A 14,760-nucleotide genomic window follows, 5' to 3' on the forward strand; every position below is an offset into this window, starting at 1 on the left:
CCATAACCCCACCCCCCCTCTCCCAGCCCCCTCCCCCCATCAACCCTCAGTTTGTTTTGTGAGATTAAGAGTCACTTATGGTTTCTCTCCCTCCCAATCCCATCTTGTTTCATTTATTCTTCTCCTACCCCCTCAACCCCCCATGTTGCATCTCCTCTCCCTCATATCAGGGAGATCATATGATAGTTGTCTTTCTCCGATTGACTTATTTCGCTAAGCATGATACCCTCTAGTTCCATCCACGTCATCGCAAATGGCAAGATTTCATTTCTTTTGATGGCTGCATAGTATTCCATTGTGTATATATACCACATCTTCTTTATCCATTCGTCTGTTGATGGACATCTAGGTTCTTTCCATAGTTTGGCTATTGTAGACATTGCTGCTATAAACATTCGGGTGCACGTGCCCCTTCGGATCACCACGTTTGTATCTTTAGGGTAAATACCCAGCAGTGCAATTGCTGGGTCATAGGGTAGTTCTATTTTCAACATTTTGAGGAACCTCCATGCTGTTTTCCAGAGTGGTTGCACCAGCTTGCATTCCCACCAACAGTGTAGGAGGGTTCCCCTTTCTCCGCATCCTCGCCAGTATCTGTCATTTCCTGACTTGTTAATTTTAGCCATTCTGACTGGTGTGAGGTGATATCTCATTGTGGTTTTGATTTGAATTTCCCTGATGCCGAGTGATATGGAGCACTTTTTCATGTGTCTGCTGGCCATCTGGATGTCTTCTTTGCAGAACCATATGATCCTCTCCATAGATGCTGAAAAAGCATTTGACAAAGTACAGCATCCCTTCCTGATCAAAACTCTTCAAAGTGTAGGGATAGAGGGCACATACCTCAATATTATCAAAGCCATCTGTGAAAAAACCACCGCAAATCTCACTCTCAATGGAGAAAACCTGAAAGCTTTTCCGCTAAGGTCAGGAACACAGCAGGGATGTCCGTTATCACCACTGCTATTCAACATAGTACTAGAAGTCCTAGCCTCAGCAATCAGACAACAAAAGGAAATTAAAGGCATCCAAATTGGCAAAGAAGAAGTCAAACTATCACTCTTCGCAGATGATATGATACTATATGTGGAAAACCCAAAAGACTCCACTCCAAAACTGCTTGAACTTGTACAAGAATTCAGTAAAGTGTCAGATATAAAATCAATGCACAGAAATCAGTTGCATTTCTCTACACCAACAACAAGACAGAAGAAATAGAAATTAAGGAGTCCATCCCATTTACAATTGCACCCAAAACTATAAGATACCTAGGAATAAACCTAACCAAAGAGACTAAGAATCTATACACAGAAAACTATAAAGTACTCATGAAAGAAATTGAGGAAGACACAAAGAAATGGAAAAATGTTCCATGCTCCTGGATTGGAAGAATAAATATTGTGAAAATGTCTATGCTACCTAAAGCAATCTACACATTTAATGCAATTCCTATCAAAGTACCATCCATTTTTTTTTTCAAAGAAATGGAACAAATAATCCTAAAATTTATATGGAACCAGAAAAGACCTCGAATAGCCAAAGGAATATTGAAAAAGAAAGCCAAAGTTGGTGGCATCCCAATTCCGGACTTCAAGCTCTATTACAAAGCTGTCATCATCAAGACAGCATGGTACTGGCACAAAAACAGACACATAGATCAATGGAACAGAATAGAGAGCCCAGAAATAGACCCTCAAGTCTATGGTCAACTCATCTTCGACAAAGCAGGAAAGAATGTCCAATGGAAAAAAGACAGCCTCTTCAATAAATGGTGTTGGGAAAATTGGACAGCCACATGCAGAAAAATGAAATTGGATCATTTCCTTACACCACACACGAAAATAGACTCAAAATGGATGAAGGATCTCAATGTGAGAAAGGAATCCATCAAAATCCACGAGGAGAACACAGGCAGCAACCTCTTCGACCTCAGCCGCAGCAACATCTTCCTAGGAACATCACCAAAGGCAAGGGAAGCAAGGGCAAAAATGAACTATTGGGATTTTATCAAGATCAAAAGCTTTTGCACAGCAAAGGAAACAGTGAACAAAACCAAAAGACAACTGACAGAATGGGAGAAGATATTTGCAAATGACATATCAGATAAAGGGCTAGTGTCCAAAATCTATAAAGAACTTAGCAAACTCAACACCCAAAGAACAAATAATCCAATCAAGAAATGGGCAGAGGACATGAACAGACATTTCTGCAATGGAATTTGTTTTATATCCCGTAAGAACTCAGGGAATTTTTTTTCTTCCTCTACTGTATCAGGTTAAAATAAGTGTGATTCTGCTAGATTTCTTGTGGAGATACAATTTATGGATGGCTTGGAAATCAACTTTCAGGCAGTCATCTGTCAGTCTCAGACATGATCCTGACACTTCGGAGTTTAACAGATATTCTGGGAATGAAGCAGTGGAGAATCTTCCTGATTTCCCTAGGTCCCTTACCTACAGCACTGACTTTCCTATCATCCTCCTTCAGTGCACAGTGAGCCTTCACAGCAGAAACAGATCTGCTTCTAACAGTTGACTTATTTCCTCATGAGCAAAGGATTGGTATCCAGTATATACAAAGAGCTCCTGCAAATAAATAAGTATAAATATGGTTCTCCGGAGATCTGTGCAAATGCTTAAAGCAAGTCACCGACAGTGAATCAGCCTATGAAATCGCTGAACACATCCCAAGTAATCAAGGTAACACGAAGAACAACTGGCTTGCTTTATACGTGCATCAAACTGACCACATTTTAAAGAGCATTATAGGAAGTGGTGGACAGGAAATGGAATAACAAGAATTCTCTTGTGTGTTGGTAGGAGTTTAAATGGAATCACTCTTTTGCCCTATGGTTCACCCTATCCGGATGGTGGTTGGTGTTTTCATCCCACTGCATGGCAATCCCAGTGATAATTCAAGGCTGGAAACACATGGGGACCAAAAAGCAATAGAGATGTAGGATTGTTTACCGCCGTGCTATGTGTCATAGCAAAAAATTAGCCATAGGATATCCAACTGATGTACAATATATACAGTGTGTTAGGAGATTTCTGTTTCTCTCTAAGACTAAATAATCTGAACTACGCTAAAAAAATGACACAGAAATGGGTTAAAACACCAGCTGAACAAAGCTTTCAAGTATATGTTGAGAGCTTCTGGACAACTTACACTCCCAGTGGCCTCCTACATCTGAATCTCTTCACCTACCTTTACAGATGAAACCAACCCACCAGAAAGGCAAATAAAACACTCTAACCCCCATCTTCAGCACATCCAGGAAATGGAAAATGCCCATGTCCATTGATCTCTTTGGCCATATTGGACACTGCTGGAACAACTCAAAGCAGAGCCTGAGGACAAGGAGGCCCTCAGGTACCATGAGACCTACTAGGAGATGATCCTGTGGTGACCCAGGGGAATGTCCCAGTGTGGGGAAACTATATGCTAAAATGTTGGCATCAGACATCACAAAAACTGGGAGGACATCAGTGTGACACCTCTGTCATATGGTTCAGGAAAAAAGGTGTTCGCTACAAGACTCACAATGTCTTAAGAAGTTTAGGCTTGCTTCAAAAATGTGTATGGTTCTGAAAAATGAGGACACAAGAAATACATCAGTTTCAGAATTTGACGTGACAAGTTAAATGTCTCCAAACAGCTCCTGGTCATTTTTAAGTCAGGTCCTCCCTCTTTGTTCCCTTCTCCCTCTCTGTGCTCCAGCCTTGGGCAGCCTCTCCCTCCTGTCCCTCATCAGCATGGTCACCCCAGGCCTTTCGAGAGAGGAGAGCAGCTGAGGACTGGAATTGGGAGGCACGCACCCTTAGTCTCTAGAGACCCTGACCCTCACTTTGGTGTAGGAGATGGCAGTCACCTGAATCCAAGCTCCTTGGAGATTAGATCACCCTCTGAGCCTTCTGTGGACAATGCGTTCCCAATGATTTTCCTGCTTGAATCCTTCATGGCTGCTAAGGGATTTCCCACACAACTTCCCTGGTCCATTTCACCTCCTGAAATCTCTTCCTCTCCAAAACCCTAAGGTTCTCACCATCAGCCTCCAGGCTTTCTGTTCTAGAACCTTCCTCTGTTAGGAAGTTTGGATCACATGGGCCAACAGCCTGCATCCTGTGAAAGCCGGGCACAAATATCACCTGCCATTAAGTCTTCCTCACCCACCTGTTTCAGTCAGACTTCCCCAGAAAATAGAAGCAGTATGACATGCACACAGGCAGAGAGATGATGAGAGATTTACTCATTCATGTGCCTGTGGAAGCCGTCAACTCCACATCCTGAAGCCATCCTGAGACTCAGCGCGGTGCAGATGGAGTCTGAAGGCAGTCTGTGGGAGAGCTCCCCGGTCTTTGCGGGGGGTCATTCTTGTTCTTTTCAGGCCTTCCACTGATTTGACAAGGCCCGGCAGTGTTCTGAAGGACATTCTCCTTTACTTGAAGCTCACCCATTTAAATGTCAATTTTATCCAAAATATTCTCCAAGTGGACAGGCAAAATTAACCATCCCACATCCTTAGGCTAAATTAAGCATCCTCTCTCCCCTTCTGTGGGGCCTCACAAGTGAGTCCAGAGTAAGAATATCACACCCGGTACTCGCTTCAGATCCCTGCCTTCACCCTGTGTCCAGGCCGTCTGCCACCCACCCCCCACTCCACCGCCCTCCCCCGCAACGCAGTGCACCTGTGCTCTATGCCAGGCACACTGGCTTTGTTCCAAGTCTACAAACTTTAGGAACCTGGTGTGGCCAGGACCCCTACTGATCCTTTGCAGGAAGGTCTCCCATGTTGGGACTGATGAAGCTTTCTCCCAGAGAGAAGCCACACCAAGGAAAAGGAGCTTGGAGTTTGGAGTAGAGTGCAGCCAAAAGCCAGCATCAAGGTTAGCCACCCTCAGGAGGTGTCTCTGCTGCTATGCTAAGGAGTTGGGTGAGGGGGAAACGCGATGGGGTCCACTGGTTCTTCTGTCCCCTCAGAGGCAATGCCACCTCTCCCAGATGCTCCCTAAGAAACAAGAACCCTGTTTCCCAGCGCATCCCAAGGGAACCTCAGATCAGGCTCTCAGCTCCCAGGCTGTCCGCCCTCCTTCTCCACAGGACAGCTGCTATGCCTGCCAGACTCCACACAGCCCACACCGCAGACTTCTGAAACTCCAGTCTTTGAGCTCTGCTGGTTGTTGTCAAAACTCTCATCAACCCATCTCATTTTCCCAGTCCATGGCTTTGGGGAAGTGTTTGCCTTGTGTGGTCCCCTGTGCGCTCCTCTCTCCCTCTGTCTTTCTTTTCATTTCTTTTCTTTTCTTTTTTTTTTTAAAGATTTTATTTATTTGTCAGAGAGAGAGGAGAGCGAGCGAGCACAGGCAGACAGAATAGCAGGCAGATGCAGTCTCCCTCTGTCTTTCTATCACTTTGCTCCACGACCAGGGCCCCTTCCCCTCTGCAGCACCTGCAGTACCCTTCTCCCCCAAATCACACCTCCGCAACCCCTACCTTCCATGATGACGTGGCCTCTTTTCTCCCCCTCATTGTGTAGTTTGTTCTGTCCATCCTCAGATCGCTGTCTTGGGTGTTCAGGATGATTTGATGTTTATCTAGCTGTGTTTGAGGGATGAAGGAAGCCTTGGTCCTCCCACTATTCTACCACCTTAGCTCTCTTCTCTTAAAAAAAAAAAATTCTTGTTTAAGCAGTTAGAAGGCAAACTGTTGGGATTCCAGCAGTCAGCACCAACAGAAGACAGTGTTAATGTTATGAAAGAGTGCGGAGGTGGATTATCATGACCAAGAATGAAGGCAATGAAATGTTCCATCTCCTCCACAATCATGGTGATCTGGAGGGTTCTCCCTCCACCCTACCTACGGGTCAAAGCTCCCGTTGGTTAAGGTGAACAGCAGATGTTGGAAAGACCACCCCCCAGGAGGGACAGTGGGTGCAGGAGAGCACATCCCAGGGGCTCCTTGTAGCAACCTCAGCCTCTGAAAGACAGACAGGAGCTTGTTCAAGTGGCTGAGGAAATCCTGGATCAGTCCTACTGCCCTCCCCACCCCACAGTCACTCCCTTTCTCAAAGACCTGTCCTCACTGATGGCCCAGCATCCCCCCCCACAGCACCCCAACCCCTGGATCCAGAGCCTGAACACACTCTTCCCTCATTAGCACAAGACAGATTCAGCTCCAGGCCCCCTACCAAAAAGTGGGGCTCAAGACTAAAACCAGGGGGGTGTCTGGGTGGCTCAGTCCTTAAGCGTCTGCCTTCTCCTCGGGTCATGATTCCAGGGTCCTGGGATTGAGGCGCACATCTCTTCGGGGTCTCTGCTTAATGAGAAGCCTGCTTCTCCTTCTCCCTCTCCCACTCCCCCTGCTTGTGTTCCCTCTTTTGCTGGGCATCTGTCAAATAAATAAATAAAATCTTAAAATACAAAAAGAGTAAAACTGGGAATGAATCATCTGTTCCCTTTAATTAGATCTTGATCCACCCTTTGGATCAGAAGCCATAAAGGAGGGGCTGGGAGGCCTACCCAAAGAGAGGGACCCGGATCCTGGTTTCTGGATCCCTGGGGAGGCTTTTAGACACAAATCTGTGTTCCCTTGTCTTCAGCCTCTCCTCACCTTGGTAGCTGAACACAAGGTCTGAGTGTGACTGTCCTTGCCCTGCCACACCCTTTCCTGGTCCGGTCAGGAGACAGCATCCCATTCTAACAGCAGCTCAATGTCCCCTCCTGAGGCACTCTGAGGCACCTCTGCTCAAGGCAGGGGCATTTGAGCGGGCTGGGGCTCTGGGCTCTGCAGGAGCCTAGCTGCCAGGTTCTGAGAGCACCAGGGCTGAACCAAGTATCCCAGGGGACCCTGGAGCTCTGGCCTTCGAATCTCATCCTGGAGAGTCTCTCCCATGGGCCCTCTGTCTTACCTGCCACCACCCAAGGAGAGCTGTGTGCTCTGCCTCCTCGAGGGAGAGCTGAGCATGTTGCTGCCTGTGGGTGGTCCTGGGCTTTGCCCCGTCCCAGGAGCCCATGGCTTTTATACCAGTGTTACTGGACCTAGCAACTCAGAGAAACTCAATGACTGTTCCATATTTTTTATTTGAGAGAGAGAAGGAGAGAGAGAACAATGGGGTAGGGGTGATGCGGGGGGTGACGGGGGGTGGGGTGGGGTTGGTTCCTGAGCACTAAGAACGAGGCAGGCAGAGGCCACAAGGGGAGCCTTGTCTCTCAGCATCCTGGGCTCCTCACCTGAGCAGAAGGCACATACTTACTGGACTGAGCCACCCAGGTGCCCCAATAATGGCTTCCAGTAAAAAAAATCAGATTTTCTCATGCCAGTCAGTAAACAAGATACCGTATTTATTAAGCCACTAATGGACCTGAATTATGTAAATGTGAGAGGAATTGGCTTCCAATTTTAGGCTAAATTTGGTAAGTAAAAGTTTAATGAAAATTTTAAGCAACGTGACATTAAAGATTTGTCGTAATAAAAGATGGTGCGTTTTAGGAAATTGTTCTGGCGCGACTTAGTTAATCTTGGAATTATATGAAAGAACAAAAAGTTGCCTCTTGAATGTTCTGGGTAAGATTCAGTTTCCAATCAGTGGCTTTTTTCCCCCTTTCATATGCTCAGGTTATATAATATAATATTTTAAGTTGGCTGGATAGAATTTGAATTTTTAATATATTAAACTAATAGATATTTGTGTTTCAAAAAAAGATAAAAACAAATACACAGTTCCGTAATATTAGCTATTGTGACTCTGCTGCACATCAATCCCCAGACTTTATGAGTCTCATACCTGCAAGTTTGTACCTTTTACCACCTTTTTCCATTCCCATTGTCCTTCCAAGTAGAGTTTTCTTGATTATTTGTGAGAGTTTCAATCTTTTCATAGGCTTATTTGCCATGTACTGCAGCTTTGGAGAACCAGACTTGTTCCAATGTGTTTGCAGGAGCCCCTTATATATTCTGGATACTGATCCTTTGTCCATGATGAAACAATTTTTTTATTATTACTATTTTGTATTGTTATGTTAGTCACCGTGTAGCACATCATTAGTGTTCCATGATTCACTGTATGCATTTATCACCCAGTGCTCCACACGATACGTGCCCTCCTTAATACCCACCACCAGGCTCACCCATCCCTCCCACCCTCCCCCTCTAAAACTCTCAGTTTGTCAGAGTCCACAGTCTCCCGTGGTTCATCTCCCCCTCCGATTACCGCCTCCCTTCATTTTTCCCTTCCTTCTCCTAATGTTCTCCAAAGTATTCCTTATGCTCCACAAGTAAGTGAAACCATATGATAATTGACTCTCTCTGCATGACTTGTTTCACTCAGCATAATCTCCTCCAGTCTTGTCCATGTTGATGCAAAAGTTGGGCACTCATCCTTTCTGACCGCTGAGTAATACTCCATTATGTATATGGACCACATCTTCTTTATCCATTCATCTGTTGAAGGGCATCTCAACTTTTAGAAGCAGATCTGTTTCCTTCTTAAAGACTCACTGTGCCTTGAAGGAGGTGAGTCGGAGGGGAGGAATCAAAGGAGAGTCACTACTGGAGATGTCTGGTCTGGGGAAATCCTAATCGCATTGCTTGATTTCCAGAATTTTCTCTGCATCCGGAATGTCAGGATCATGTCTGACACTGACAGATGACTACTTGAGAGGTGGTTTCAGAGAGACTGAATGCCATTTCTACCCACTGCGTCATAATGTAAACTTCTGAAATAATGTAACCTTTATTTAATATTTTACTTAAATACCTATTCAAAGGATAAATTACTAAAGGAAACTATCATCAATACAATCTTGTCCTAGTCAATAGATCTGAGTGGCAGAAGAAAGAAGCCCTGAGATTCTCCACTTTCACACACTATTCTTTCAGCAATGAGTAGCTCATGATATTGACGAGTGTCTGATTTCCAACACCGAAGGAGAACTTGGGAAATATTCTCCTTGTTCAGAAGTCTCGTCCAGGCAGTTAGAAGGCCAAGTACAGGAATCACAACAGTTAGCACCAGAACATCCGTGTTAAGAAAAAGTGCAGAGGTGGGTCATCATGACCGAGAATGAAGGCAGGGAAATACTCCATCTCCACCATAATCACGATCTCCTGGAGGACTGGAGGATTCTGCCTTCGCCATAGGGATCGAAGGTCCCATCGGTGGACATGGACAGCAGGTAGAAGCCACTCATCAGAAGGGAGAGCGGGTGCAGGAGAGCAGATCCTCAGGCCTTCCTTAGCAACTTCAGCCTCTAAAAGAGAAACAGGAGCTTGTTCCAGTGGCTGAGAAAATCTTGGGTCAGTCTTCTTGGGCTTCTCCCTCCCGAGTTACTGCCTGGCTCAAAGCCCAGCTCATACCGAGGGTCAAGTATCACCCTACACTACCCCCACCCCTAACCTGGGACACCCAACCCCTGGGTCCAGCAGCCTGACCAAACCCTTCCCTCATTACCACAAAACAGTCAGATCCAGGCCCTACTACTCAACACCTAGGCTCAAGACTAAAGCCACCAATGATTCCTCTGTTCCCATGACATAGATCCTGGCCCCCCTCTGGCCAGGTGAGAAGGCCTAAGAGCGTGGCTGGGAGCCCTCCCCAGAAAGGGACCTGGATCCTGGTTCCTGTAGCCTTGGGGAAGATTATAGGCAAAGAACCATCTTCCTTTGTCTTCAGCCTCTCCTCCCCTTGGTAGCTGAACACAAGGTCTGAGCGTGACTGTCCTTGCCCTGCCACACCCTTTCCTTTTCCGGTCAGGTGACAGCATCCCCTTCTAACAGCAGCTCAGTGCCCCCTCCTGAGGCACTCTGAGGCACCTCTGCTCAAGGCGGGAGCAGTTCAGCTGGCTGGGTCTCTGGGCTCTGCAGGAGGCTAGCTGCCAGGTTCTGAGCACACCAGGGCTGAGCCAGGTATCCCAGGGGACCCTGGAGCTCTGGCCTTCGAATCTCATCCTGGAGAGCCTCTCCCATGGGCCCTCTGGTTAGCTGCCACCACCCAAGCCGAGTAGCATGGGAGCAGAGCCCTGCAAGCCAGCCTTTGGTTGGGTGAGCAACGGCCTTCCCACCCCTCTTCTTTGGTTCAGACACGGGCCCCTCTCCTGGACACAGCATGGAGAGGTCCCCCATCCCTAGGACACATCACGTGCAGCCACCTGCGGCTCTCCCCCAAGCCAGAGGGTTGCCCATGTCCGGTGCTCCTACTGTCTGCACACCAGCCTTCACTCGGGCCCCTCCCAGGTGAAAAGTTGGTCTCAGCCAGGCCTGATTTTGCTCAATCCCTTTAGCAAAAACAGGATGCAAACTTTGGGGTCAGGGGCAGGGGAGCCCTGTGCTTTCGCACCAGCCTTAACGAGGCACTAGCAGAGCTCAAGGATAAGTTTGCCCAGGTAACAGCTATCAAGCATGTGAGAACTTGGTCCTGGCTCCTTTTATGGGTCAACTTGATGGGCCAAGGGACACCCCCCAAGAGCTGGGAAAACATTCTTTCTGGGTCTGTCTAGAGAGTGTTTCTGGAAGACATGAGCATTTGAATCAGTAGACTGAGTAAAGGAGACTGTCCTCATCAAATCCACGAGGGCCTGAATGGAACAAACGGCGGAGGAAAGGTGACTTTGCTCTCAGTTTGGCTGGGCCATCCTTCTCCTGCCCTCAGCATTGGTCATTAGCACTCCTGGTGTTTGGTTCTTTGGACCAGGACCTAGACTTACACCACAGATGCCCTGATTCTCGGGCCTTCGGGTTTGCGCTGGAAACCCCACCACCGGCTTCCCTGGTTCTTCAGCTCTAGTCGTGAGCCAATCCCTTATAATAATTATCTGCCTCAACCTCTACATCAACAGCTCCTGATGAGTCTCTTTCTTGGGAGAAGCTAATACAGTCCAACGCATCTGGTCTCATGTTCACGTGAGAAGGTTCAGGTGATAGGACAAGGGCTGGCCATTCACCTTTCTCTGCGCTCACCTCGGGCCATCTGCCTCTCACTTCTGACTCAGTTATGCCCACAGTACCTGTTACTCAAAGGACTATGCCTTGGACAACAAGGAGGACTAAGTGCGTGAGGACCACAAGGAGGACGGAAGTGATCGGTCTGACGGCTGCGCTTTTGACCAGAGGTCCATGCAGGGTTGTGGCCGGTGCTCCTGAAATAGAAACACAGTAGTGAGAGCCCTGATTAGGGGCCCCAAACTGGGGGCATGAGTCTTTAGCTGCTGCTGCCCCCACGTAATCCTACAGCCCAGATGTCCTCCTTCTGCCCTGTTTGTGGCAGCCGCTGTGACTCATCCTGGGGATGGGGGGGGGGACGGTTCATGCAGATCATATAGCTAATGGGGGAAGCAAGGCTTTCCGTATAGACTCCTGCTGTGACAGAAGAGGAGGGGACACGTATGGATGGTGACAGAGACATCTTATCAGGAGCTGACATTTCACCTGGCACTGAAGGATTTTGAGAAAGAGACCAGGGGAAACAAAAAACAACAATGAGACTCAGAAAAGGGAACAGTAAGAAGTAAATCTCTGGAAACAGAATGAGGCTTTCAGGTTGGGGCCAGCAAGAAATCCACAGAGAGAGAACCAAAGGTATGTGCAGTAGGGAGAGATGCCAGTAGGTGAGCAGGGAAAGGAAGGATACTAGAACATACTAGTGGCCCTTGTACTCCTAAGAACAACTCATCATGTATGCATCATTACACACACACACACACACACACACACACACACACACACACACACACACACACAGTATGGTGGGGTTGGCCAATCTCTTCAAGAGGACCAGCACTCCATCCAGTCTTCTAGTTACCTGTGGTCTCCTGCGTCTCATGGCTGTGCTCCCGCAGTTTCTGGAGCCATCTCTTACAGTCTCCATTTGCGATCTTCACGAGGAGCTCGGTCAGCTCTCTGTCACTGTCCAACATGTCCTTAACCTGTTGGCCTCCAGGAGGAAACTGTATCCACTTTCTTTTCTCCGGGTCAAAGAGGCAGGTTAACTGCTCATTGAAGACAAACCTCCAGGATCCTCTGGTGTGTCCGTCGGCCCCACGCTCACACATGAGCCAGCCCTGCAGGGTGACAGAACCTGCCCCCGCCCCCAGCAGGGGAAACAGGTCAGCCTCTGGACCTGACCAATCCTTTGCCCCACCCACTGCACACGCCTCAGCTCCCCTTAGGCCCTGCGAGTCCTGCTCTGGCCTCCTTGTCTGCCCTGGCTGCTGGGACCCACTTGGAAATTTTACAGGAACACCATAGCTCCCCAGCCCTGCCAAAGTGTTCTCCTTCTGCCCTGGGCCTTCGGACTTACTGCTCTCAGTGAAATTCTCTGCTTTGATGTCCAGCAGTTTCTTTCTGAGCTCTTCCCCCAGGTCTTCCAGAGGTTCCATCTGTGTGTTCCAAAATGCTGTGTCCTTCAGCTTCATCCCCCAAGGACCAAAGGGTCTGACCCGCCTGCTCCCACAGGCATAATGAAGAAACTCGTTTCCATTGACCTGGCCTTGAATCTCACACCACGGTTGTCCGGGCCTGGCCTGAGGTGTGATGGAGAAATTGTAGGAAAGCAAGAGAGCGTCTGGGAAGGAAAAACACAGGTGGAGGTTGGTGCTGGAAGAAAAAGAGCTGCGGGCACCCCGCTGCCATCCAGGTGACAGTAATAGAATGTGTGCAAGACAGAGCAAGGACTGTTCCTGCACAGGGGCTCACCCTAGTGTAGAGGCTGGCGTCCTTCCCCTTTTGGGATAGGATCAGGATACCTCTGCCTAGCAGGAAGCCACATATCCCCAGATGGGAACCCACACCTACCAGGCCAAAGGCTGCATCAGTCACTCTACCCAGTGCACGCACAGGCCAGCCTGGCCATAGCAGAGGAGGCCTGCATGTCACAGGACTGTCAGGACACAGGCCAGTGTCCTGTGGAAGATGAGAGGCAGGGCGGGGGCTGCTCCTGAGGAGCTGGGGCAGGGTAGGGACAGTGAGGATAGAATCCAAAGTCAGAGAAGGGAGAGTTCAAGACCATGGGTCACAGGATTCCACAGGGCCCAGAAGATGGCCCTAATGAGCTCTAAGGATGAGTCCAGGTAAAGTGAAGAAAGGCCTGTCCCCTGTTGCACTGACTAGATTATCAAGAATTTTCTGAGCAGAGACTAGAGGAAGGGATCACAAGGCTCAGAGAAATGCATAAGTCAGAATGATATAAAATAGAAGCAAAACAAACGAAAAACGCCCCAAACAGAAAAACCCTAAAAGGTCCACAAAGTATATCCAGGGGGAGCTCTGGAGGGGCGGGGGTGGTGACTCCTGGAGAAGTTGCTTCAGTGCCAGAGTCGCGGGGGTGTGCGGGGTCCCGGCCCTGCGCGATCGCCCTGTCCTGAACGCAGCCCGGGGCTCCAGGGCTGGGCTCCCGCTCCCCGAGGGGGCAGGCGGGGGCGGGGGCGACAGCGGACTCCCCGCGGCGGCCTGTCCCCCCCCCCTCCCCCGCTCCAGCGCCCAGAGCCGGGCAGTCCGTGGTCGCCCAGGTTCCTCTTTTCCACAGGGCGGCAAAGTCCCGGCGGCGGACTCCGCGGAGCGGGCAAGGAGCCCGCGGGCGGCCGCGACTTGGCGGGGGTGGGGTGGGGGGTGGCGGCCCACGCCGGCGACAAGCTTCCCAAGTTCCCGGGACTCACCTGTCTCCGCTCCGCCGCGCGGCGCGCCCACGACCCACCCGGCCGGCGCCGCCGCGATCCCGCGCAGCAGCCGCAGGAGAAACGGCAGCAACAGGGGCCGCGAGCGCCCCGTGAGCGTGGTGGCGGCCGTGGGCTCCATCGCGACCCCGAGCCGGGGCAGTTCCCGGGGAGGCGCGGAGCGGCGTCCGAAGCAACCGGCGGCCGCGAAGCAGAACGGGCGCCTGTCTCCCGCCGAGAGGGACTGGACCTCTGTCCCGGAGAAGCCGCTCGGCGTCGCCCACCTTCCCTCCTTCCACGGGCGGCGGAGGCGAGAGAGCCCCGCGGCCGGCGCCGGGAGAGGCAGAGGAAGCGGCCGAGATCGAGCCCCAGCGGAGCCGCCGGCTGAGCTGAGGCGCAGAGCGGAGGCGCTGAGCAACGCTGCGGGGGAGGCGGCGACCGACTGAACCGCGCCGGGGCCACGCAGCCGCCTGGGTCGTCATCTCCGAGTGGGCGGGGCGCCGACGGGCGGGGCTCGGACCTGCCCGCCCAGCAAGGAAGATTTTCTGCCCTTGAAAACCACTAGACAGAGACACCTGCGCCTATGGGTGTGACAAGTTAACTGGATTCTTTTGGGCACTTGGTGAATTTTACCGCCATCTTTTGTAAGAATCAAGTTTGCTGAGATATAATTTATAGGCAGTTCTCCCTTCTTTTTGAAGGCACGTAGCTTCAAGTCCCCTTTCTCTGCAAGTGTAGGAGAATCATATGGACCTGTGGCCAACTTTCAACGCACCTTCTCAGGCTCTGGAAGTAGAAGCAGAGGAATGCTATTCCTCCAGCTATGGAACCACTTAGCAACCCGTAGATTCTACAGAGAATCCTATTTCCGAGCAGGGCTACCTTCAGGTTTGCAGAGGAGGAAAAAAAAAGGAGTGATTTTTTTTTTTTCAGTGACCACACTTTAGCTCTGAGACAAAGTGAATGTTGGAGCGAGAGTACATCACTTTCACTCACGATCATCTCCCTATCCTATAAACTGCATAAAATCAGCCACATTATGCTAGACTTATGGTAAGTATGATAGATAATAAAGTATCCCATCCTCTTCAGTCACTGGAAACACTCATGTTAGTTC

At 49.6% G+C, this 14,760-nt stretch overlaps 2 protein-coding genes across 2 annotated transcripts in view; both read right to left on the reverse strand.

Annotated features, from left to right (window-relative positions):
• LOC125101686 (UL16-binding protein 3-like) overlaps positions 1 to 14,760 on the reverse strand; it is a 176,166-nt gene that overhangs the window by 103,090 nt on the left and 58,316 nt on the right.
• LOC125102723 (UL16-binding protein 1-like) lies at positions 9,114 to 13,962 on the reverse strand. The gene is made up of 4 exons (XM_047734188.1): positions 13,647 to 13,962; positions 12,293 to 12,556; positions 11,795 to 12,070; positions 9,114 to 11,132 (listed from the first exon to the last, which is right to left on the reverse strand). The coding sequence occupies exons 1-4, from the start codon at positions 13,783 to 13,785 to the stop codon at positions 11,008 to 11,010; spliced, it is 804 nt and encodes a 267-aa protein (XP_047590144.1). The 5' UTR covers positions 13,786 to 13,962; the 3' UTR covers positions 9,114 to 11,007.

This window comes from Lutra lutra, chromosome 6 (assembly GCF_902655055.1).
Source record: "Lutra lutra chromosome 6, mLutLut1.2, whole genome shotgun sequence".
In the NCBI taxonomy this organism is placed as follows: Eukaryota; Metazoa; Chordata; class Mammalia; order Carnivora; family Mustelidae; genus Lutra; species Lutra lutra.

What these genes read in the sequence shown, in the direction of transcription:
- LOC125102723 (XM_047734188.1), bottom strand. Translation starts at nt 13,785, where the DNA reads ATGGAGCCCACGGCCGCCACCACGCTCACGGGGCGCTCGCGGCCCCTG. An exon ending in GCGCGGCGGAGCGGAGACAG is followed by an intron (nt 12,557 to 13,646) that starts GTGAGTCCCGGG and finishes TTTCCTTCCCAG; the next exon opens with ACGCTCTCTTGCTTTCCTAC. An exon ending in AGAGAATTTCACTGAGAGCA is followed by an intron (nt 12,071 to 12,292) that starts GTAAGTCCGAAG and finishes GGGCGGGGGCAG; the next exon opens with GTTCTGTCACCCTGCAGGGC.